General features: G+C 38.6%; 5 protein-coding genes across 9 annotated transcripts; 2 read left to right on the top strand and 3 right to left on the bottom strand.

Annotated features, from left to right (window-relative positions):
• Positions 1-2129: 2129 nt before the first annotated feature.
• On the top strand, positions 2130-3580 carry LOC114824041 (uncharacterized). The gene is made up of 2 exons (XM_029100248.2): positions 2130-2508; positions 2662-3580. The coding sequence occupies exons 1-2, from the start codon at positions 2341-2343 to the stop codon at positions 3307-3309; spliced, it is 816 nt and encodes a 271-aa protein (XP_028956081.1). The 5' UTR covers positions 2130-2340; the 3' UTR covers positions 3310-3580.
• On the bottom strand, positions 2492-5988 carry LOC103427336 (uncharacterized). 5 transcript variants are annotated; one of them, XM_070818450.1, is made up of 5 exons: positions 5320-5929; positions 4652-4870; positions 4036-4061; positions 3819-3952; positions 2492-3277 (listed from the first exon to the last, which is right to left on the bottom strand). In XM_070818450.1, exons 1-5 carry the CDS (start codon positions 5707-5709, stop codon positions 3258-3260), a joined length of 789 nt encoding a protein of 262 aa, XP_070674551.1. In that variant the 5' UTR covers positions 5710-5929; the 3' UTR covers positions 2492-3257. The 5 variants fall into 5 exon arrangements, with proteins under 5 accessions (XP_070674551.1, XP_070674554.1, XP_070674553.1 ...); XM_070818453.1 differs by having other exon boundaries at positions 4652-4862; positions 5320-5831; XM_070818452.1 differs by lacking the exon at positions 2492-3277 and having other exon boundaries at positions 3452-3952; positions 4652-4862; positions 5320-5796.
• Positions 5989-6882: 894 nt separating this feature from the next.
• LOC103427337 (uncharacterized) lies at positions 6883-8290 on the bottom strand. The gene is made up of 2 exons (XM_008365399.4): positions 7654-8290; positions 6883-7420 (listed from the first exon to the last, which is right to left on the bottom strand). The coding sequence occupies exons 1-2, from the start codon at positions 8185-8187 to the stop codon at positions 6992-6994; spliced, it is 963 nt and encodes a 320-aa protein (XP_008363621.3). The 5' UTR covers positions 8188-8290; the 3' UTR covers positions 6883-6991.
• A 7261-nt stretch (positions 8291-15551) lies between these two features.
• LOC103419039 (UDP-glycosyltransferase 79B6-like) lies at positions 15552-17334 on the top strand. Its single transcript, XM_008357165.4, has one exon. It carries the CDS (start codon positions 15672-15674, stop codon positions 17064-17066), a length of 1395 nt encoding a protein of 464 aa, XP_008355387.3. The 5' UTR covers positions 15552-15671; the 3' UTR covers positions 17067-17334.
• Positions 17335-17603: 269 nt separating this feature from the next.
• Positions 17604-20781, bottom strand: LOC114819147 (E3 SUMO-protein ligase MMS21-like). Its single transcript, XM_029100247.2, has 7 exons — positions 20542-20781; positions 20379-20450; positions 20008-20118; positions 19799-19909; positions 18400-18539; positions 18095-18174; positions 17604-18009 (listed from the first exon to the last, which is right to left on the bottom strand). Exons 1-7 carry the CDS (start codon positions 20629-20631, stop codon positions 17876-17878), a joined length of 738 nt encoding a protein of 245 aa, XP_028956080.2. The 5' UTR covers positions 20632-20781; the 3' UTR covers positions 17604-17875.

Below are 20781 nucleotides of genomic sequence, written 5' to 3'. Positions count from 1 at the left end.
AGCCGGGATGTGACAAACATACCATAAATGATGTTACTTAAGGAGAATGACTTTTATGATACGGGTACACTATTATTGTGATATTCCGTGCCAATGATATAACGCACATGTCAGTTTCTCTTTACATGGCGTATGTTTACCCACGAGTAACATACCATAAATGAAACCACTAATACTCATATCATGTAAGTTGTTCATCAAAGATATTATTTAGACCCGGCCAACTACCACTAAGCTATGACAGTTTCTCTCCAGTTCCACACTGGTTCTATTTCGATGCTCGTGAAGCAGAGTCTTTATCATATTGGTTTATCTGGTTTGATTGAATATTAAGTACCTACTTAACATAAAACACAGCTGGCCCTTGCAATTAACGAAACTTGGCACTGTCATGTCGCGTGTAGTCGATAGCTTCAAAGTGCTGATGTGCTGGGGGCAGCCTAACAAATTGGTTACATGTAGCTCAAAAGCCACATATGCCACTTTTGTAGTAGTGTCCAACTCCAACCACATAAACTAGAGGTGTTGTTTGGTCTCTGTGCACATGATGATGTAAACGGAATGGTGAAAGGTGGTGAAACACTTTTGGATAGGGATTCCAGCTCCACCTTGCAATTTTTGGGAAATTTTATTTCTCTCACTCTCCAACATTCGTATTTATCTCTCTTGAATGGGTCAAATTATGGGCGGTAGGTCTCGGGTTCGAGACTTGAGAGCAGCCTCTCCATAAATGGGGGTAAGGCTAGCCGACATTCACCTCTCCCAGACCCTGCGTAAAGCGGGAGCCTTGTGCACTGGGTACGACATTTTTAGATTTCAACGATTAAGATCTAATAGCAACTTTTATTTTATATTTTATTCTTACATCCCACACTCTTGTTTGTCTTACTATACCTCATGTATTCATCATTTGTGTCTCTCTCAATCCTACTTCGTCAACTAGGTTAAGAGAGACTATTCCGCTGATATGGCAAGAACTCTCTGGTTTTTTCAGCAATGATAATGGAGATAGGTCAACATTACATGTGTTTTAGTTGATTTCAATGCTACGTACGTAGCACTCAATGTTACATGTGTTTTTTTAATGTATGTAGTACTCAACATTACATGTGTTTTAGTTGTTAGATTTAATTTTTATAATTATTAGAGCATCTCCAATGCAAAGACTCAAATCTTAAAACTTGAGTCTGTGCATGAGAAAACATTGGACTCAAAATTCATATTTGATTTATAAAACAATTTGGTTAAGTTTATTGAAGATAATTGGACTCAAATCTCATGTTCTTGGTTGAATAACATTTTTCCTTATTGGCATGGGCTCCAACTTGAACACAAATCTCATATTGAAACTCAGTTTTGGGTCTCAACTTCGTCGGAGACTTATATATGAGTGTGCATTAGGAAACCTTAGACTCATATTTAGACTATAAAATTTGAGTTCAAATTTTTCGATGCATTGAAGATGCTTTTTGATCTTTTATTTTCAAACTCAACTTTTCATTTTTAGTAACACTCAATGCTACATAGTAATATTGAAGAAAAGTTGAGAGCTATCCGAGATAGTTATACCACCATTACATCATTTATCAACACGAGTTCATTCGATGGTTTAGGGTTTAGGAATACAAATATCAAGACCTTTTGTACTAAAACCCCACACCTGACGGATTGTGCTAGTGGTAATTACCAAGTTAGAGACAATATTGATATTGTTGGGAGTGGACCCTTAGTCCGTCTCTCTGATAATTCGACATGCTTGTCCTTCAAACCAAATCCATATCCTTCATGTTTCTATTTTGTTAGAGAAAGTCTCTTGCTTCAATTCACTTAGATGAGAAATGCTAACAACCTACTTACTTGAATTTTCTTGTTCTACCTTCTTGACTCTTTTTCTCATTTAGCAATATTGCAGGATGGTCTAGATCACTCTTTAAATATCTACTCTACTAAAAATCAACCAAATCCGAGATGGCTTACCATGTGGCAAAATTGTGAATTGTGAACCAAATTTTGTAGCCTTATAAGCGCGTACAACTTCCATTTCCATGTGAAATTGTTAAGCAATAGTATATGTTGCATGGTATTTCTTGTCTTTTTTTTTTCTTTTTTTTTTCTGACTCGTGTTTTATATATAAGTTGTAAACATTAATTTTTTTTAATTAAAAGGTCGGTCATCTTCAAAACTAAAGCCAATTTTATCTACCAAATCCACTACACAAAACTAAAGCCTCCTTGATTAAAATTTAAAAGACCAACCTAACCCAATAATTAATTTGTTCATTTTAGTAGAGAGAGAGAGAGAGAGAGAGAGAGAGAGAGAGAGAGAGAGAGAGAGAGAGAATGGTTTGGAAGAAGGAATACTTGGATTTAATCTTGGTTCCAACTGGGCTGCTAATCATGCTTTGCTACCATCTTCTCCTTCTGTATAGGTACCTCAGACATCCTGAAACTACAGTCATTGGCAATGAAAACCACTGCAGAAAAGCTTGGGTTGAGAGAATGTTGCAGGTATGTTTATAAGACTTCACTTTCTAGTCTTCACTTTTCTTAGAATGTCGGGTGCAGATTTACAGTCTGACAATATAAGCGTTTTTCTAACAACAAAGTCCGGCAAGAGAAAACAGAGTCAATTAACTCTATTTGGTCTTTAATTAATTGCAGGTTGATGCAAAGGACAGAGGTATGTCCCTAACTGTAATCTCTAGCACCATAACAGCAGCAAATTGCTTAGCCTCAACCTCTCTAGCCTTAAGCTCTCTCATCGGAGCATGGATTGGAAACACTTCGCACAACACCTTCACGAGCAGTATTACATACGGCGACACAAGTCCTGCGCTAGTTTCAGTCAAATATATTAGCATTCTGACCTGCTTCCTGCTGGCCTTAGCTTCTTTTTTACATTGCATAAGGGACTATGTCCATGCCAATTTCCTCATCAGTATGCCAGACAGTGATATTCCTCAGGAGCATGTCGAGAAGGTGGTGATAAGTGGAGGCTTGTTCTGGACATTGGGGCTCAGGGCTATCTACCTTGCCACTACTTTGTTGCTCTGGATTTTCGGTCCAATTCCAATGTTTGTTTGTTCAGTGACTATGGTGTTGGTTTTGTACAGACTTGATTCAAATTCCACTCCATTGCATCAGTTCCGATCAGTTGGGAGCCGTGATAATATGATAAGGAAAATTGGTGAAGAAAACCACAGAATAGAAAGGGCCACTGAGCAACATGAAAGATCACATATGCATGGAAGCACAACTCAAGAAGCACCACCAACAACTACGAGATTAAATTCAGAGGCAACAAGTTAAACTCTATGATAAGATTTTCAAGTATTAACACGAGAGAGAGAGAGAGAGAGAGAGAGAGAGGAGGGGGGGGGGGGGAGGTTTGGAAAATCACATGTTTTGTATTCTAATTCTTATCTTAAAATTTTCGTAGCAAACTTTGACATGATGCAATTTGGTGATTTTGTAATTGTAATCATTCTTACACTTTTTAGCATAGGAGAGTGATTTTCACACTCTCGTTTTCTCCTTTCTATCAAAATAAATGAGCAAAGATACACAAACATTAATGGCAGCTATGAACCATTGCATCTTTGATCACAAAAAATGACAGGGTGAGAAATGGCACAGATTTCATTCAAAGATACATTTACGGTGAAGTAAGTTGAAATGATAAAAAACGATGCTTTTGCGTCAATGTTGGTTTCTACTCTATTGTGTTCCATCTGAACTTTGATCATCCCTATCGCTGTTCTCACCACTATTTGCGGGGCTCTCAACCTTTGAATTGAATGAGCCTGACTGATCCTTACCTTGAGTCTGAGTTTTTTCATTTGTATCTTCCATGATGGAGTTGATGGCGAGCTGACCAGCATAAAGGACTAAACCCACAGCATTGATGCCGAACACAAATGTTGCAAGGTAGCACAACCCATTTATAATGGTCCTGCCAACAGAAGATTAAAGGTGATCATTCTTCCGATCAATTAAAAGCAAAGAAAACCGGAAGGAGTTAGTAGTAGGAGCTACCTGATGGTTATTGTAATCTGACGAACCTGAAAAGTACAAAACAAGTAGATTGTTCAGAAAAGAGGATGAGTATCTTGAGTACAATTTTTCTACCACCACATTACATAGCAAACAAAGAGTAAGAACATTTCATGGTTCAAGTTGAGTATGATATCACCGGTCATAGCCCAATCTAAGAATTTAACAGCCCCTTTGGTATTCACTTGAATTCTTAATCCTACCGTTTTATTCCCAGTGGATTCAGAGTACACTGGCTAATCCCAGCATACAAGAAATGAAGCAACATAAATTAAGAGGCGGTTAAAGTGCAAGAGAATTTATTTGTATCATTGTTTTCTTGGTGCGATGGTAAGTGCCTTCGCCCATGAGCGGTAGGTCTCGGGTTCGAGACTTGGGAGCAGCCTCTCCATAAATGGGGGTAAGGCTAGCCGACATTCACCTCTCCCAGACCCTGCGTAAAGCGGGAGCCTTGTGCACTGGGTACGACCTATTGTTTTCTCTATGGAAATTGAGAGTAACTGCCAGTGTCAGAAAACTCATAACGAACCATTGCGTTAGTTAAACACGAATATGGCTAGAACCGAAGATTAAGGACATGAGCACTGAAGGGACTAACCGAGAAATTATCAGAAATAGTTTGGCGGTTGAGAGATGCTTCAATTGTAGTAGTGAACTTGTAAAGAATAAGCGCAATGACACCGGCTGATATTCCACCCAGCAAGGCCTGAACAGGTGAGGGTGGACCCTTTGCTTCAACAGAACCTGTAGAAAGTGCTTTCAAGCTATCCAAAGCCTCATCCTTCAAGGACTTCTTCATTCCAGATGACCTAAATTTCTAGGCACCCAAATCACTCTATCAAACCCACAAATTGGCTCACTCTAACACATAAAAATTTGTAATTAAATTGAATGGAAAATTGTATCCCAATTTCTCAATATCCAAAATTAACCACAATGGCACATTATCTTGTAATATTTAAGTACATATAGTCAATGAACATCATTCCGGACAAGTGGTGGATTGCCCTGGTGGATATGGCTTCGTCTTCAACCAACAACGTTCTGGATTCTAACCCTCTCCCTCACATTGGTGTGACTTAAGAGTGGTAATATTGCTTGTAATAGAATTAAAAATCATTCTCCAAAATCCCAGAAAAAACTTGTAATTGAAAATAAAAGGAATTCCCACCAAAACCCAATTCCTAAAATTCCAAACTTCAGCAATACCAAAACAGAAAAACAGTAATTTGTAGACATAAATGAAAATAAAGCTACAATCTTTACCAGTTCTTTAGCACGCTTGGCGCGGCGTCGCAGGGAGCGAAAGAGGAAGACAGTGATGGCCCCGGTGAGAAGAACACTGGTGGCCACTTGGAGAGATGAAGGGTCATCATTGGTGGCAAACACTGGAGAAGAAGACGGTGGCAATTCTTCGGGACCGTCTGGAGCAAATTCCAAGGGTGTGTATGGAGTTTCGGTCGTCGGTTCTGGAGCTTCGGCTAGACATTGTTCGAGGCCGGGTCTGGAATGGGCTGAGACAGGGCAGAGATTGGTGGGTTTGTGGAAAAAATTGAGTGGAGGGGGAGAGAGATAGAGAGGAGAGACAAAGTGGGTATGGGGATGAGAGAGAAATTTGGGGAAATTGGAACGGAGAAGGTGTTGGGTCTGCAACATTTGATGGATTTTAGATAGGGAGAGAGAGCGAAGCTGCTGAGGAGTTCAGTTATCACCCCAGATTTTTGGATTTTTTCTATCTCGTCAATCAAAGATTTTGGTGGGGCTTTTGAAAAATCTCCGTTATCTGGTTATCCCCCCAGATTTTGAACCACATTTCATGTGTACATTGCAAGCCGTCTCTTTTTCTAAGGTTTTATTTACAAACAAAAAAAGAAAAAAAGAAAAAAAAAGAAGCTAAGGAGATCATCTTTTAAAATTATATTTTGTACATTAGATGACTTGACGATAAAGTAAGACTTCATGTTTTAAAGAATTTAAGAAGGAAGCCTAACCGTCAACAAAATGTGGTTGAAAAGGAGAAAAATGCAAGACAAACTATGTTTTTAGATCATATTTTGTAAACTATATGATGTGACGGTTGATAGTTAGATTATGCCTTTAATTATTTAAATAGGAAGTCCACAATTAACTGCCACATTATGTTGTTTACAAAATATAGTTCAAGTAGATGATCTTTCTATGAACAGAAATGACTATAAATGTAAAATTAGAAACATTTAGGCTCTCATTGGCAATGTTTTACAAACAGTTTTTGAAAAACTATTTCGCAAAATAAAAACGGCATATAATACATATCAAGTGAAATAATACAATAGAAACTTGAGTATCACATGAGAGCGGATCATTGAGATTAGACAACAGCAACTCCATCTCCCTCTCTCTATCTCACACATGATTTTTGAATTTGATGATCCGATTGAATCATCAAAATTATTGAATTTGATGATCCAATCGGATCATCAAAATTATGTCTTTAATTATTTAAATAGGAAGTCCACAATTAATCATCATATTAATGGTCTACAAAATATGGTTCAAGTAGATGGTCTTTCTATAAATACAGAGATGACTATAAATGTAAAATTAGAAACATTTTGGCTGATTTGGTATCATTTTTACAAACAGTTTTTGAAAAAGTATTTCACAAAATAAAAATGACAAATAATACATATCAAGTGAAATAATACAATAGAAACTCGAGTATCACATGAGAGCGGATCATTGAGACTAGACAATTGCAACTCCCTCTCCCTCTCTCTATCTCACACAGATTTTTGAATTTGATGATCCAATCAGATCATCAAAGTTATTGAAGCGAATCAAAATGTGTTGGATTAATTGGTTTGAATGGATTACTGGATGTTACCATTTTTAATACAATCAGACTACATAATCGATCGGTATGTAAATCAAGTTAAATATCACAAAATAAAATTCCCTAGCGCACATTAGAAGCCACAGATCTAGCCCAGAACTTGATCTGTGCCTTCATGTCTTCAGCAGACTGAGTTGCACCCAAATTTGGAGGTGGCGGGGCTGCGCAGCTTTGCGCCAGCCACACCTCAGAAAGATAAGGCCTCCTAACATGTGCCGGGTTCAAATCTTCACTTCTCTTCTTGTCTTGCAACCCAGGAAGTATGTTCACCACACTAGGGGTCAACTCTTCCTTCTCAAATGTGAACCCCAAGTCCTTGAACCCTTGCAGTTCTTCAATTTCAAGATCACTTAGGCTCTTTCTCGTCGTCAGTTGATTAGGGCATCGGCGCCTCATTTCCTTAATTCCATTCGTACTAATCATATTGCTTTCCCCTTCTGTGGTTTTTGAGGGTCTATATCTTGGAATGCTAGAACATTGTGTCATGAGCCCCTGCAATAATCAAACGTAAGAACATTGTAAGATAACGACCGATTAACTATACCGTTGTTTTCTTAATAGTGAGCTGTTATTGATGCTCCAGAAAAGTTATTATCCATAAATGTATAAGCGAGTGAATCAGAGGAGTGCAAGGAGACTTTTCTCAAACTATTAATCCATAATTATGATTAAAGTATGTTTTTAAAGTAAAAACTAAAAACATAATGGTCATAGCTAGCTAGTACCTTGTGTCTTTGTGGAACACTTTCTTGGTTTCTCTCTTCTCTTCCTAGGCATGGTGGCAAGGAGGGTGTCCTGAGCAAATTGTGACGCACCGGTTGCCCATTTACTTTACTTCTTTTGATATCACTTTCTTTATCCTGAACTCCTTCTGTCCTCCTCCCAATACAAACCGGCGGTTGGGACGTTGTTGTCTGCAGCATCTTCTGATGCGACGTTTGCCTTGTCAATTTTCTCACGCCACTCTTACCACCACTTTGCTTCACTTGAACATTCTCCTGCCTCCCTATATGAAGCGGCAACGACGGTGTCCGAACCAAATTTGGACCGGAAAATCCACCGCCTTCTGTGGCCTTATTCATCTTCACTGACATTTCTTGGCCAAAATCTGATGAGTTGCTATGAGGATCAGAAAGACACCTTAGCATCTTCTGTTTCCTGTTGAGCAAGTTATCAAAAAACCAACATTCTTCCAAAAGATCATTGGCTTCTTCCACATTGTCTTCTTTCCTACTTGGGTCATCACCAACAGGCTCCATGGCTCCACACAAAAGTAGTTCCTCTCGGATTTCAACCAGTAAAAGACACCCATATTTTGGCCTTTAAATTAAGCTGCAAAATAGTTATATATAAAACATTTAAAAACAAAATTATGATCAAACACAGCTAGCTGTGGGCTGACTTGGGAAGCCATGTGGGGGCTTGGAACCATGTTCTTGTAAGACATAATTTTCGGGATAAAAGCATATTTTAATGTGGAAATACATGCATTTGGACAGAGAGGAACCATGATGTGCGCTAAGTGGAGAGACGAGATAAGATTTCAAAGCAGGGAGTGTGGCACTTAAGTTCATACAACTAAGAAATATGGAGAAGGGTCAACAACTTATGTAAATGACAGGGTCGATGCCAGCACACTCTCCATGTGGTGAACTTTTGTTTATAGAGAGATGCACATGATGTTTTTGCGTATAATATTTATGACAGCTAAGGTACTAGGTGTCAAAATAAATACAAAGAAAACACTTCTCTCTGACGAACAAAATAATATGGAAATTGGCCGTTTTAGAGACCGACATGCGTATTTGAACTTAGTATAGATTATCCTATGTATTCAAGATCGAATTTTCATTTTTGTAGTTTAGATGAAATTAGTGCAGATTATCTTATCATTTGTGAAAAAAAAAAAAAGATTGACATGATGATTGATAAAGGCAGAACAAGTGAAAGTCTAAAACACTCACATATATATATATAATAGATATTGTTGATTGGGTAATACTAGGGACACCAAAATTTTAAATCAAATTTATAAACAAAATGATATGTCACTAATAAAAATTAAGCACGTCAATCAATATTAAGTAACAATTCAATAATTCAATAATCAATAATCACATCATTTGGTTTGCAAATTTGGTTTAAAAAATTTGGTCTTCCTATCATTATCCTTGTTGATATGATGTTCATAACGTTGTCTGTTATTCAAATATGAAAGTTGTCGATGTCTGTTAGACAAGTAATTATCCTTGTTGATATGATGTTCATAACGTTGTCTGTTATTCAAATATGCAAATTGTCGATGTCTGTTAGACAAGTAGTCTGTGTATTTACAATAGTATTGATTATGGCAATGTAAAATAGTCCATATGGAATTTGTTATTTTTTGTTTTTTATTTGAAGTGTGAATCTAATTACATGACAGGCCTAGTAACCCCAATACAATCTTCAAGATGGCTCAAAGTAATGAAAAGGGATGAGAGTCCAAAAATGTTCAACCCAGATCAAGTGTTAGGTCACAGTTCTAAGCCCATCAGCTTCAAAATTCCCTTCCAATTTCCATGGGGAGATAGGGTTGACTAGCTTAAACAAAGAACAATAACGGATGGTAACTTTAATTACTTTACTTTCACGGTGCAAGACTCATGCTCTTCAATCTGCTGACTCTAGCCACGGCGTGCAGAGATCATTCTTGGTCCCAGACAAGCCAATAGCCATGCATCTGAAATATGATCAGTTACGGATGAGGAGCTTGATTATCCTTACAAATATCACGGACTCCGCGACATTAATTGATACTAATATTAACAACCGATCCTAATCATACACAGAAAAGTACGTTAATGGTAAGGAGATTACTACAATATGTTGCTAGGGAAACTACATTTTCGTAGCACATTTATATACTATTTGATGCATAATTACCACTTCTCATTAGATGTTGATTATGTTGGATGCTAAACATTTCCAGGTGGATCGAGAAGGGATGCAGCAGCAACAACAAATGAAGCTAACGGCTAGTTTTTTAAATTGTAACGGCTAGTTAGTTTTTTAGTGATAGTTTTTGACAAGTGTAAAGCTTAGATTAAAAGCTCCAATGAAGGGCTAAGATTAGCTTTGTACTATCAGGTTGTTGTGGTTTTTGTCAGCTAGCTCCAATGGAGATAAGGGCTGACTGTACACACCAAAACCCTACTGACACCATATATATATGAGTGCTATGTGCTGCTGCAATGTAAGACTGCATATAGCCGAAATTCCCCTTCCATATTTCTGTGAAAAACATTACCATTCTCCATAACAAAAACCTTTCAAAACAATCATACAAAACATTAACTTTATAAAACACTAACATGGCCTCAGAGCTTTGTTCCTGATCTCAGAAATCTGGGCGTTGTGAAATTTGTGTTTGGGGTTGTTCAGGTAGAGGCTGAAACCCTAGGTGTCAATACATGTCAAAGATGAAAGGATCTGGGGGTGGCGATCTTAAAGCTCCAATCTTTGATGGAGAAAACTACGACTATTGGAGGATCCGGATGACAACCATCTTCAAGTCGTATGATCTATGGGAAATGGTTCAACATGGATATGAACTACCAGAAATGGAGATTGATGCTCTAGAAGAAGAGGATTTTACAGAGAAGCAGATAGCTACACTGAAGGAGAATAGGATGAATGATGCTAGAGCGTTGGGAATCATTCAAGGGGCTGTCTTAGACTTCATATTTCCCAGGATAGCAAATGAAGAAACTGCTAAAGCTGCTTGGGATACTTTACAACAAGAATACAGATGAGATGTGAAGGAACAGAAAGTAAAACTCCAGTCTCTTAGACGTGATTTTGAATATACACGCATGAGAGAAGATGAGCCACTTAAAGACTATTTTTCTAGGCTGTTTGATGTTGTGACTCAAATGAAAACTTATGGAGAAGAACTGCCTAATGAAAGAATAGTGCAAAAGCTTCTAATTAGTTTGACTAAGACTTATGACTTTATTGTGGGTGTGATAGAAGAAACCAAGGATACTGATACACTCAGTGTGCAAGATGTGATGGCTTCTTTGAGAGCTTTTGACCAAAGGCTCGAAAGGCATGCTGATGGGACAACTGAGAAGGCTTTCTAGTCACTTAACGTAGGGTCTTCTAGTCATTCTAATCAACATCAAAATAGACCAAGGAAAGATTGGAAAGGAAAAAAATAAGAAATGGGAAGGAAGACCAAGTTGGGAGAACAGACACAACAGGGGAAACAACAGTGGTGGTGGTAAAATCAAACCATTGTGCAAACACTGTGATAAAGCACACTTTGGTGAATGTTGGTTCAAGGGAAAACCAAAATGTCACAAATGCAATAGATTTGGTCACCTGCAGAAAGATTGCAGACCAAATACTACTCATCAAGTGAACATTGCAAATCAAGTACAAGATGAAACAAATGTCTTTTGTGCTTTTAGTGCCAGTGTTGTAAAAGATAGTGAAGTTTGGTATATAGACAGTGGGTGCATTAATCATATGACTGCCCACGAGTCTCTATTGACAGACACTAACACTACATATATTGGAAAAGTAAAGATGGGAAATGGCAATATTGTGGAAGCAACTGGCAGGGGCACTCTCATCATAGAAACCGAGAGAGGAAGAAGACACATTAAGGAAGTCATGTTGGTACCTGGTCTGGAGGAAAACCTTTTAAGTGTTGGACAGATGATGGAACATGGTTATTTCTTGCTGTTTAGAGATACTATGGTTGAGATATATGATGATAGAACTCTGTCGAATCTGGTTGTGAAAGTTCAAATGAAAAACAGAAGCTTCCCATTATTGCTGAAGTGCTTGGAAGAAGTGGCAAGGAAGGCAAGCACAATTGACTCAAGGAGATTATGGCACAAAAGATTTGGACACTTGAATGTGCAGAGTCTGAAAAACCTGCAGAAACATGAAATGGTGCAAGGTTTGCCCCAACTGGATGAAATGAATGAAGTTTGTGAAGGTTGTGTATTTGGGAAACAACACAGGGACAATTTTGAAATTGGAAAGGCTTGGAGGGCTGCAAAACCACTAGAACTAATTCACACTGATGTGTGTGGTCCAATGAAGAATGCATCCATCAGTGGGAACAAGTATTTCTTGACTTTCATAGATGACTACTCAAGAATGTGTTGGGTATATTTTATGAGATTCAAATCAGAAGTCTTTAATATTTTCAAGAAGTTTAAAGCAATGGTGGAGCTGCAAAGTGGGTATCAAATCAAGAAGATAAGGAGTGATAGGGGAGGTGAGTATACCTCACTGGAATTCAATGCTTTCTGTGAGGAATTAGGTCTAGAAAGACAACTCACAGTAGCATACACTCAACAAAATGGCACTGCAGAGAGAAAGAACAGAACTATAGTGGAGATGGCAAAGTCCATGCTGCATAAAAAGAAAATGCCCTATTCATTTTGGGGAGAAGCTGTGAACACTGCTGTGTATATCTTGAACATATGTCCCACCAAGGCTTTGGAGAAACAAACACCATTTCAAGTGTTCAGTGGAAGAAAGCCTGGAGTCAAGCATTTGAAAGTTTTTGACTCTGTGTTATGCATTTGTGCCATCACAACTCATACATAAATTACAAGAATCCAGCAACAAGTGCATCTTTGTTGGATATGGTACAAATGAGAAAGGCTATAGATTGTACAACTTGAAAACTCAAAAAATCAATCTCTCAAGAGATGTGATTTTTAATGAAGAAATATTGTGGAATTGGAAAACAAAAGCAGTGGAAGAAGACAAAGTATCACTGCAAATTGGTGTTACTGAGCAAAGAACTGCACAGAATGGAAGTGGTGCAACTCATGAATCTGAAGAAGGAAGCATACAAAGCTCTCAGATTTCACCATTTCAAACTCCTCCAAGTTCACAGAACTCAAGTGCAAGTTCAATGTCTCAACAAGAAGAGCAACAAAGCTCAAGCTCTAGCTCGGGATCAACACAAATTAAGATGAGAAGCTTGAATGAAATCTATGTTGCTTGCAATTTTTGTGTTACTGAACCAGAAACTTTTGAAGAAGCTGAAAGTGACAAGGCATGGCAGATAGCAATGAAAGATGAAATCTCAATGATAGAGAAGAATGGAACTTGGATTCTAGTTGATAGACCAAGTGATAAAACTGTGATAGGTGTGAAGTGGGTCTATAAAACCAAGTTGAACTTGGATGGATCAGTACAAAAGAACAATGCTAGATTGGTGGCCAAAGGCTACTTCCAAAAGCCTGGAATTGACTTTAATGAAACATTTGCACCTGTGGCTAGACTAGATACAATTAGGACTTTGATTGCATTAGCTGAACAGAAGGGTTGGCAACTATACCAGTTAGATGTCAAGTCTGCTTTCCTGAATGGTGTACTAGAGGAAGAGTCTATGTGGACCAGCCACAAGGTTTTGAAGTCAAAGGATCCGAGAGCAAAGTGTATAGACTAAAGAAGGCACTTTATGGCCTGAAACAGGCACCAAGAGCTTGGTACAGTGAGATTGATGCACATTTCACTAAGTATGGGTACAAGAAAAGCCTTAGCGAAACAACACTCTACACCAAGGTTGAAAACAAGTCAGAAATTCTCATTGTGTCTATCTATGTGGATGATATGGTCTTTACTGGAAACAGTAAGAAAATGGTGGATGAATTCAGAAATGAAATGATGAGAAAATATGAGATGACAAACTTGGGGTTACTTCACCACTTTCTTGGAATGGGGGTGATCCAAAGATCAAGTTGCATTTTTATTCATCAAATGAAATATGCATAGACACTACTTGACAAGTTTGGTCTCAAGGGATGCAAACCAGTAAGCACTCCCTTAATTGCAAATGAAAAACTCAGAGGTGAAGATGGAAGTGAACTAGTGGATGCAAGTCTCTACAAAAAAATAGTTGGCAGCCTGCTATATCTCACAGCAACAAGACCGGACATCATGTATGATGCAAGCCTACTATCAAGATTCATGCACAATCCTACCAAAACACATTTGGGAACTGCTAAAAGGGTTCTCAGGTATGTGTAAGGGACAATCGATTTTGGAATCAAGTATGAGAAAGGACAGACAGCTATATTGGTCGGTTTCTGTGATAATGATTGGGGAGGCAGTGAAGATGACATGAAAAGCACATCGGGGTATGCATTTACATTTGGCTCTGGTATGTTCTCGTGGGCCTCAGTCAAGCAACAAAGTGTTGCGCTATCAACAGCCGAAGCTGAATATGTGAGTGCTGCAAAAGCAACATCTCAAGCAATCTGGCTGAGATTTGTTCTCAAAGATTTTGGGGAATTGCAGGTTGTACCGACTAAACTAATGTGTGATAATACCTCAGCAATAGCAATGACAAGGAATCCAGTATTTCATCATAAAACACGACACATCAAGAGGAAGTATCATTTTATCAGAGATGCAATACAAGAGAATGTTATTGAACTAATGTACTGCAGAACTGAAGATCAGGTAGCAGACATCTTTACAAAAGCACTACCAAAATAAAGGTTCACTTACCTCAGAAGCCTACTTGGAGTCAACACCAGGAAGAGTTTAGAGGGGAGTGTTGGATGCTAAACACTTCCAGGTGGATCGAGAAGGGATGCAGCAGCAACAACAAATGAAGCTAACAACTAGTTTTTTAAATTGTAACGGCTAGTTAGTTTTTGACAAGTGTAAAGCTTAGATTAAAAGCTCCAATGAAGGTCTAAGATTAGCTTTGTACTATCAGGTTGTTGTGGTTTTTGTCAGCTAGCTCCAATGGAGATAAGGGCTGACTGTACACACCAAAACCCTATTGACACCATATATATATGAGTGTTATGTGCTGCTGCAATGTAAGACTGCATATAGCCGAAATTCCCCTTCCATATTTCTGTGAAAAACATTACCATTCTCCATAACAAAAACCTTTCAAAACAATCATACAAAACATTAACTTTATAAAACACTAACAGATTATATGTCCAACTTGCATGTATATGCAGACACGTCTGATGTCGGAAGAAAATAATGTCTGAGGTTCCTATACAACTTCCGCAACCACAAGTATTGATCCGTGATCTTCATTATTGCTTTAGAGAAAAGAGGTGCCTTGTTTTTTGGGATTAGAATTCACCGCTAAATTAAATAATAAAACAGATATGGCAGGTAACATCGTAAACTTTATAAAAGATGAGTAATGCTACATTTACCAAATTTGTACTTCCCTTCTAATAGATGTAAGGCCTACCAACATATGTGAGTCTTAGCTCTATTAGAGAGGTAATACAAATATGGTATGAAAACTGTGACAAGAGTAATATGTTTTTATAAAAAAAAATCTAAAGAAGGGGTAACTAAAGTTTAATTTTCATTGAAACCACTTGTTTTGGTCAACTCTTTGTTTCACCAAGTTGTTGCTTGAACAAATTCGTACACGCATTTTTACCAAAAAAATAAAAAATTGTACACGCATAATAAGTTAGTAACCAATGCGGTCTTTGAAAATTTCAACGTTTCCCTTTACAAAAGTCTAGTTATTTGTAGCAATTGGGCCAAAGTTTTTACCAACTTTCGCGTGGTTGCCAACAAACATATAAACGTTTATAACCAACGATCCGACAAAGTTTGCAAATAAATCTGAGATTTTGACCAAACTAACGAGGTAACATCAAACAAGATCTCACTGCATGCGAACTATAGTTCGCCCATACTTTCCAAGGGCTCGAGAGCTAGCTGTCTAACCCTAAAAATGGCAGAACCTCCCAAGATCTCCTCAAGCTTTCACTTAGCCATGTTCCCATGGCTTGCCATGGGCCACATCACCCCATACGTTCACCTCTCCAACGAGCTCGCTGCCAGAGGCCATAGAGTCACTCTCTTGGTACCCAAGAAAGCTATCCTTCAGCTCGAACATCTCAACTACCACCCTAACCTCATCACCTTCTCTCCAGTCACCGTCCCCCACTTCGACGGCCTCCCGGAGGGCACCGAAATCGCCTCGGAAATCCCCATTCACAACATCCATTTTCTTGCCGCTGCCATGGACCTCACACGCAACCAAATCGAACACTTCCTGAGCGCAAACAAACCCGACTTTGTCTTGTACGACGCTGCACATTGGGTGCCGGAGATTGCGAGGAAAAACGGCATCAAGTCCGTTTGTTACAATGTTGTATGCGCTGCGGCTCTCGCTATTGCGCTTGTCCCAGCGCGTCAGGTCCCCAAGGACCGGCCTATTACCGCGAAGGAGCTAGGGGTCCCACCTGCTGGGTACCCGTCAACGACTGTGGTTCTCCAAGGACACGAGGCCCGGTCGTTGACGTTCATAACGGAGCCGTTTGGGGACGGGATCAGATTTTACGATCGGACCATAATTTGTATGAAAGAATGTGACGCTTTGTCCATTAGAACGTGCAGAGAGCTGGAGGGTGATATGTGTGACTATATGGAAGATCAGTACAAGAGGCCGGTGCTTTTAACTGGTCCTGTTTTGGGTCTGGGATCCGATAACAACACTGAACAATTAGAGGACCGGTGGGCGAAGTGGTTTGCTGGGTTTGAGGCTGGATCTGTGGTGTTTTGCGCATTCGGGAGCCAATGGGTTCTCGAAAAAAGCCAATTTCAAGAGCTCGTGTTAGGGTTTGAGCTAACTGGGTTGCCATTTTTTGTGGCTCTGAAACCCCCGTTGGGTTGCGAGACAATTGAAGAGGCATTTCCGGAAGGGTTTGAAGAGAGGGTTAAGGGGAGAGGGGTGGTGGTTGGGAGCTGGGTGCAGCAGACATTGATTTTGAACCACCCAGCAGTTGGGTGCTTTGTGAACCATTGTGGGTTTGGATCAATGTGGGAGTCCTTGATGAGTGACAAACAGATTGTGCTGGTTCCACATCTTGGTGACCAAATCTTGAACACCAAATTGCTGGTTAAAAAGCTCGAGGTTGCTGTGGAGGTGGGGAGGGAAGAGAGTGGGTGGTTTTCGAAGGAGAGTTTGAGCAAAGCTATTGAAAGTGTGATGGATAAAGAGAGTGAGGTGGGTGTTATGGTGAAGAAGAACCATGCAAAGTGGATGGAAACGTTAACAACTCCTGGGTTTATGAGTGGATATATCGATAGGTTTGTTCAGAAGCTGAAAGAGCTTGTAAATTAGCTTCTACCTTTTTTTTTTTTTTTGTGTAGTTGCACGTTTGTTGTTTTTATTTGCTTGTTTTGTGTTGAAATTTAATGTTACGTTTTAATTAGGCTTCTACACTGTAAGAAACATTATTTGTCTTAATATGTTGGGGTTGGAATTATTTTTATTAATACATGTGAGAATGTGAGAACGAAGTCTCACACTGGTGAAAGACCAAATTATGCAAGGACTTGTAAACGGTTGGATTACTTCCTATACTACCAATTGATTTTATGGTGGAACCCAAACTTTCTTCATAGTATCAGACCAGATTGGCTCACATGTAAAACCTAACAACCACACGTGCTCAACATCACCCATTTATATTATCTACGTGTGAAACTTAAATAATTCATCACACATAAGAGAGCTAGTACAAAGAATAGGTAGTTACTCAAACCCAATGGCACAGCCCAAAGAAGTTGTGAGTTCCAACTTTGTTCATTGTACAACTAGGTTAACTGGTTCTTTCATAATTACTCTCTAAACCACTTCAAATATAGAATAATGAGATTTAACCGAGTAAACAATTTGAATTAGGCAATCCAACTGAATGCCTCATGTTAATGCACTTGTCCAAATGTAGTCCAAAAGAATTCAACAGAGAGAAGGAACTGGAAGTGCTTTCAACTACTAGTACTACATATGCAATATCATAAAACCAGGTCACTCTATACAAAACCATTCTACAGAATACCTGACTACTTCACAACAACCTAAAAGATGTCGAAATAGCAAAAGCGTAATGTCATTTTAGAAACTTTTCACATCCCGAAATCATCCAATCACTCTTCAAACTCAGTGACGTCCATCACATCAGTCATGACATTCTGATTCTGCGTTTTACGCAATTCATCAATATCAGCGGCTAACAGTGGATCATCCTTCACTTTATCTGACTTCAATTTCGCAGGGCAAGCTGATAGGAGGAAAAACCAAAGGGGTTTAGCAATCTCACCAAAGTATAAGTCCAACTGATGTAGGGGAACAAAAAATAAATATACCTGCAACAGGGCATCGTGTGTTGTTTTCCCGTAAGTAATGCATGATATGTCCTTTGTCGTAAACATGCTTGCATACGACACTGCATTTGGGGGGAAAAATCCATCAAGAAAAAACTTTAACATTAGAAAGGTCTACAACAGTGTAGTATGAGCTAAAGTAAATATAAGAAGGGACTGGAAACGCATAAACACACATAAATACTCAATGCTAGAAGTCTATGCCACACCAACATTCAGCAAAGACCGTAAATTCATATTTTCCCAACAAAGAAAAAGATAAATGTCTGAAGCAACTGATACAGCACCTGCGAACTGGATGCTCCAGTTCAGTGACAGGCTTTCCACTTAATGGACAAGTGACATTCAAAATAGTGCTTTGGTTGCTCGTCATTACAATGTCCTCCTGCTCTTCACCTGGCATAGGTTCTCCTGCGTGATGGACTTTCTGCAGAAAAATATTAAAAACTCCAACTCAGAAATAAAAACTTGAGACAAGCAAATAACATACATCCGTGGTAGAATATTAACAATAATAATAGCTTCCATTCCTCGGTACGATACAGACACTTTCAATTTAAACAATACTTTCTCTGCTCCTCGGCAGATTTACTGCTAAAGTTACACTAAACTATAAACATTTGCCTAATAGACAAAGAACACTATGAACAAATAATTTTCATAAGGAACTTACTTTCCACTACTTCCACTGTACATTTTCATAACAGAAAGATTGCAGTCATCCCTTAACTTCAGGTTTACAAAAATATAAAGAGGATTAAGCATGAGACAAAATTATGAGGCACAGAATGACAGAGAAATGAAACATGCAGCAAAAGAAGGATTTGAAACCCAAACATATGTCGTAACCTTAACAACAGTCAACACAGATGACTGATCTTACAAGTTTCAAAATGCATCAGACGAGGTATAATTTAGATACCAATGAAGCACTTAATATTCCTTCCCAAAGCATGGAGATACATACCACAGAAACAATTGTCATAACAAGATATTACCACAGAACTATCAAACAACATAACCTATTGTCATAAGCGGAATTAAGCCTTTATTTGTCAACAGAGGCCAGCATACTCGCCCACCATAAATGGTCTTTCTACCCTTAAACAAGAATAAGAAAAACTACGATAAACAGTATCTCCGCAGATCATATTCATTTGGGAAAAGATATAACACATAAAACTATCAATTCTCTTTGAAGTAAGACCTGCTACACTCTAATAAGTGGTTTACTTCTCCCAACACTATGCAGTTACAATTATACTCATATACTGGCATGCAGCACCAAGGTTACAACGGCCATTTAGTCTAAGGATTGGCAAACATTAGTCAGAATAGAGCTTAACCAGAAAACTACTTGCTCAGTTAATGTAATTTTATACCCTTTTAGCCATAGACATAAATAATATTCCCTTCAACTCAAGAAATAAAATAATTACACAAACTATTGCTAAGTTAGGCAGAAAAGTGCTTTTAACAATTGTTTGGTTTCTAAACTAGTTAGCATCATTCCAGCTGAATTTGCCTGTCATAAGAAAGTCGAGGTAAAATTTATTACTAAAAACCAAATAAGAAGCATTTATTAATTCATTGTGCTTACTTTAGTATTGTCCAACAGCATCGTCGAAAGTCATCGAAAATTTTCAAAATCTTATTCCGTGCATTTAAAGTAACAAAAGTTCATACCCAGACAACTTCCCGGAATTGACGTATCAGAGGATGGTTTTGGGGAACTGAAGATGAGTTTGCCTTCAGCTGTGCAACCTCATTCTTGAACAACTTATCGAAATCAGTAAGCTGGCCCATAAACAACAAATAAGTCAATCGAGATCGGAACAAGAATAAGCAAAGTCATTGAATGAGAAACAATACATGAAGAAGAAAATTCCTAGCACCTCAGGCCCAGGTTGGTATTTATGCCCAACAGATTCAATTGCTGACGAAAAATGCGAACAGTCTTCATAAGTAGCCACCAATTCAACAACGGCATTTTCGAGCTCCGTCACCTGTCACAGTTTCGAGTTCTCATATCTCGAGAAATAATTCATATCTTCAATCTATGATCTATGATGGGCCAGTTTAATCACAGTTACAATTCCATTTTATCTTAACAGTTTCTAGCCAAACCATATCCAAATGGCAAAACATTAGATAAACCCAAAATTTCAAATTACTCAAAAATTTCAGAACTTTGCTAAAGTTCCAGGCTTTTAGCAGCACCTACAAATTTCAGAAATTAAAACCACTTTTCGTTTAAGGACATTACCTTCTCAAATTGCTTAGCACTCTCGAAATCGACTGCAATTTCCTTCATCAAACTGAAAGCTTTCCCAATATCCTGAAACCACAGATAATCTTCCATAAGAACAACAATAAACTGCTATTTTTTTTCCTACAAAAATAAAAAGGCATACAAATTAACAGCTTACGGAGATAAGAGACTGGTTGTCCTCGTGGAGATTGGCCGTGGCGGTTCGGATCCGGCCCGTGACGCCATGAGTGCGAGAGGTCGAGGCCATGGAGGGATGACGGTTGTATGGGTTTCCGACAACCTGGTTCGGGCGAACCGGTTGGCCGATGGGCGGGTTCTTCGCTGGTGGGAGCGAGGGCAACAGTTCTCGAGATATATGGGCAATTTTGGGAAAAAACTTTTAATTATAACAGAACAC

The sequence above is a fragment of the Malus domestica genome, chromosome 03 (assembly GCF_042453785.1).
Source record: "Malus domestica chromosome 03, GDT2T_hap1".
In the NCBI taxonomy this organism is placed as follows: Eukaryota; Viridiplantae; Streptophyta; class Magnoliopsida; order Rosales; family Rosaceae; genus Malus; species Malus domestica.
Note: the sequence above shows the minus strand (reverse complement) of the source record. Positions and strands in the feature narration are given on the sequence as shown.

Excerpts from the sequence above, each read along its gene's own strand:
- LOC114819147 (XM_029100247.2), bottom strand. The coding sequence starts at position 20,631 with ATGGCCTCGACCTCTCGCACTCATGGCGTCACGGGCCGGATCCGAACC. Across the intron at positions 20,451-20,541 it reads ACAACCAGTCTCTTATCTCC|GATATTGGGAAAGCTTTCAG; the intron begins GTAAGCTGTTAA and ends CTGTGGTTTCAG. Across the intron at positions 20,119-20,378 it reads GTGCTAAGCAATTTGAGAAG|GTGACGGAGCTCGAAAATGC; the intron begins GTAATGTCCTTA and ends AAACTGTGACAG.
- LOC103419039 (XM_008357165.4), top strand. The coding sequence starts at position 15,672 with ATGGCAGAACCTCCCAAGATCTCCTCAAGCTTTCACTTAGCCATGTTC.
- LOC103427336 (XM_070818449.1), bottom strand. The coding sequence starts at position 5,709 with ATGTTGCAGACCCAACACCTTCTCCGTTCCAATTTCCCCAAATTTCTC. Across the intron at positions 4,871-5,319 it reads CCAAGCGTGCTAAAGAACTG|AAATTTAGGTCATCTGGAAT; the intron begins GTAAAGATTGTA and ends TTGGGTGCCTAG. Across the intron at positions 3,953-4,035 it reads CAGATTACAATAACCATCAG|GACCATTATAAATGGGTTGT; the intron begins GTAGCTCCTACT and ends TTCTGTTGGCAG.
- LOC103427337 (XM_008365399.4), bottom strand. The coding sequence starts at position 8,187 with ATGGAGCCTGTTGGTGATGACCCAAGTAGGAAAGAAGACAATGTGGAA. Across the intron at positions 7,421-7,653 it reads GTGTTCCACAAAGACACAAG|GGGCTCATGACACAATGTTC; the intron begins GTACTAGCTAGC and ends TGATTATTGCAG.
- LOC114824041 (XM_029100248.2), top strand. The coding sequence starts at position 2,341 with ATGGTTTGGAAGAAGGAATACTTGGATTTAATCTTGGTTCCAACTGGG. Across the intron at positions 2,509-2,661 it reads GGGTTGAGAGAATGTTGCAG|GTTGATGCAAAGGACAGAGG; the intron begins GTATGTTTATAA and ends AATTAATTGCAG.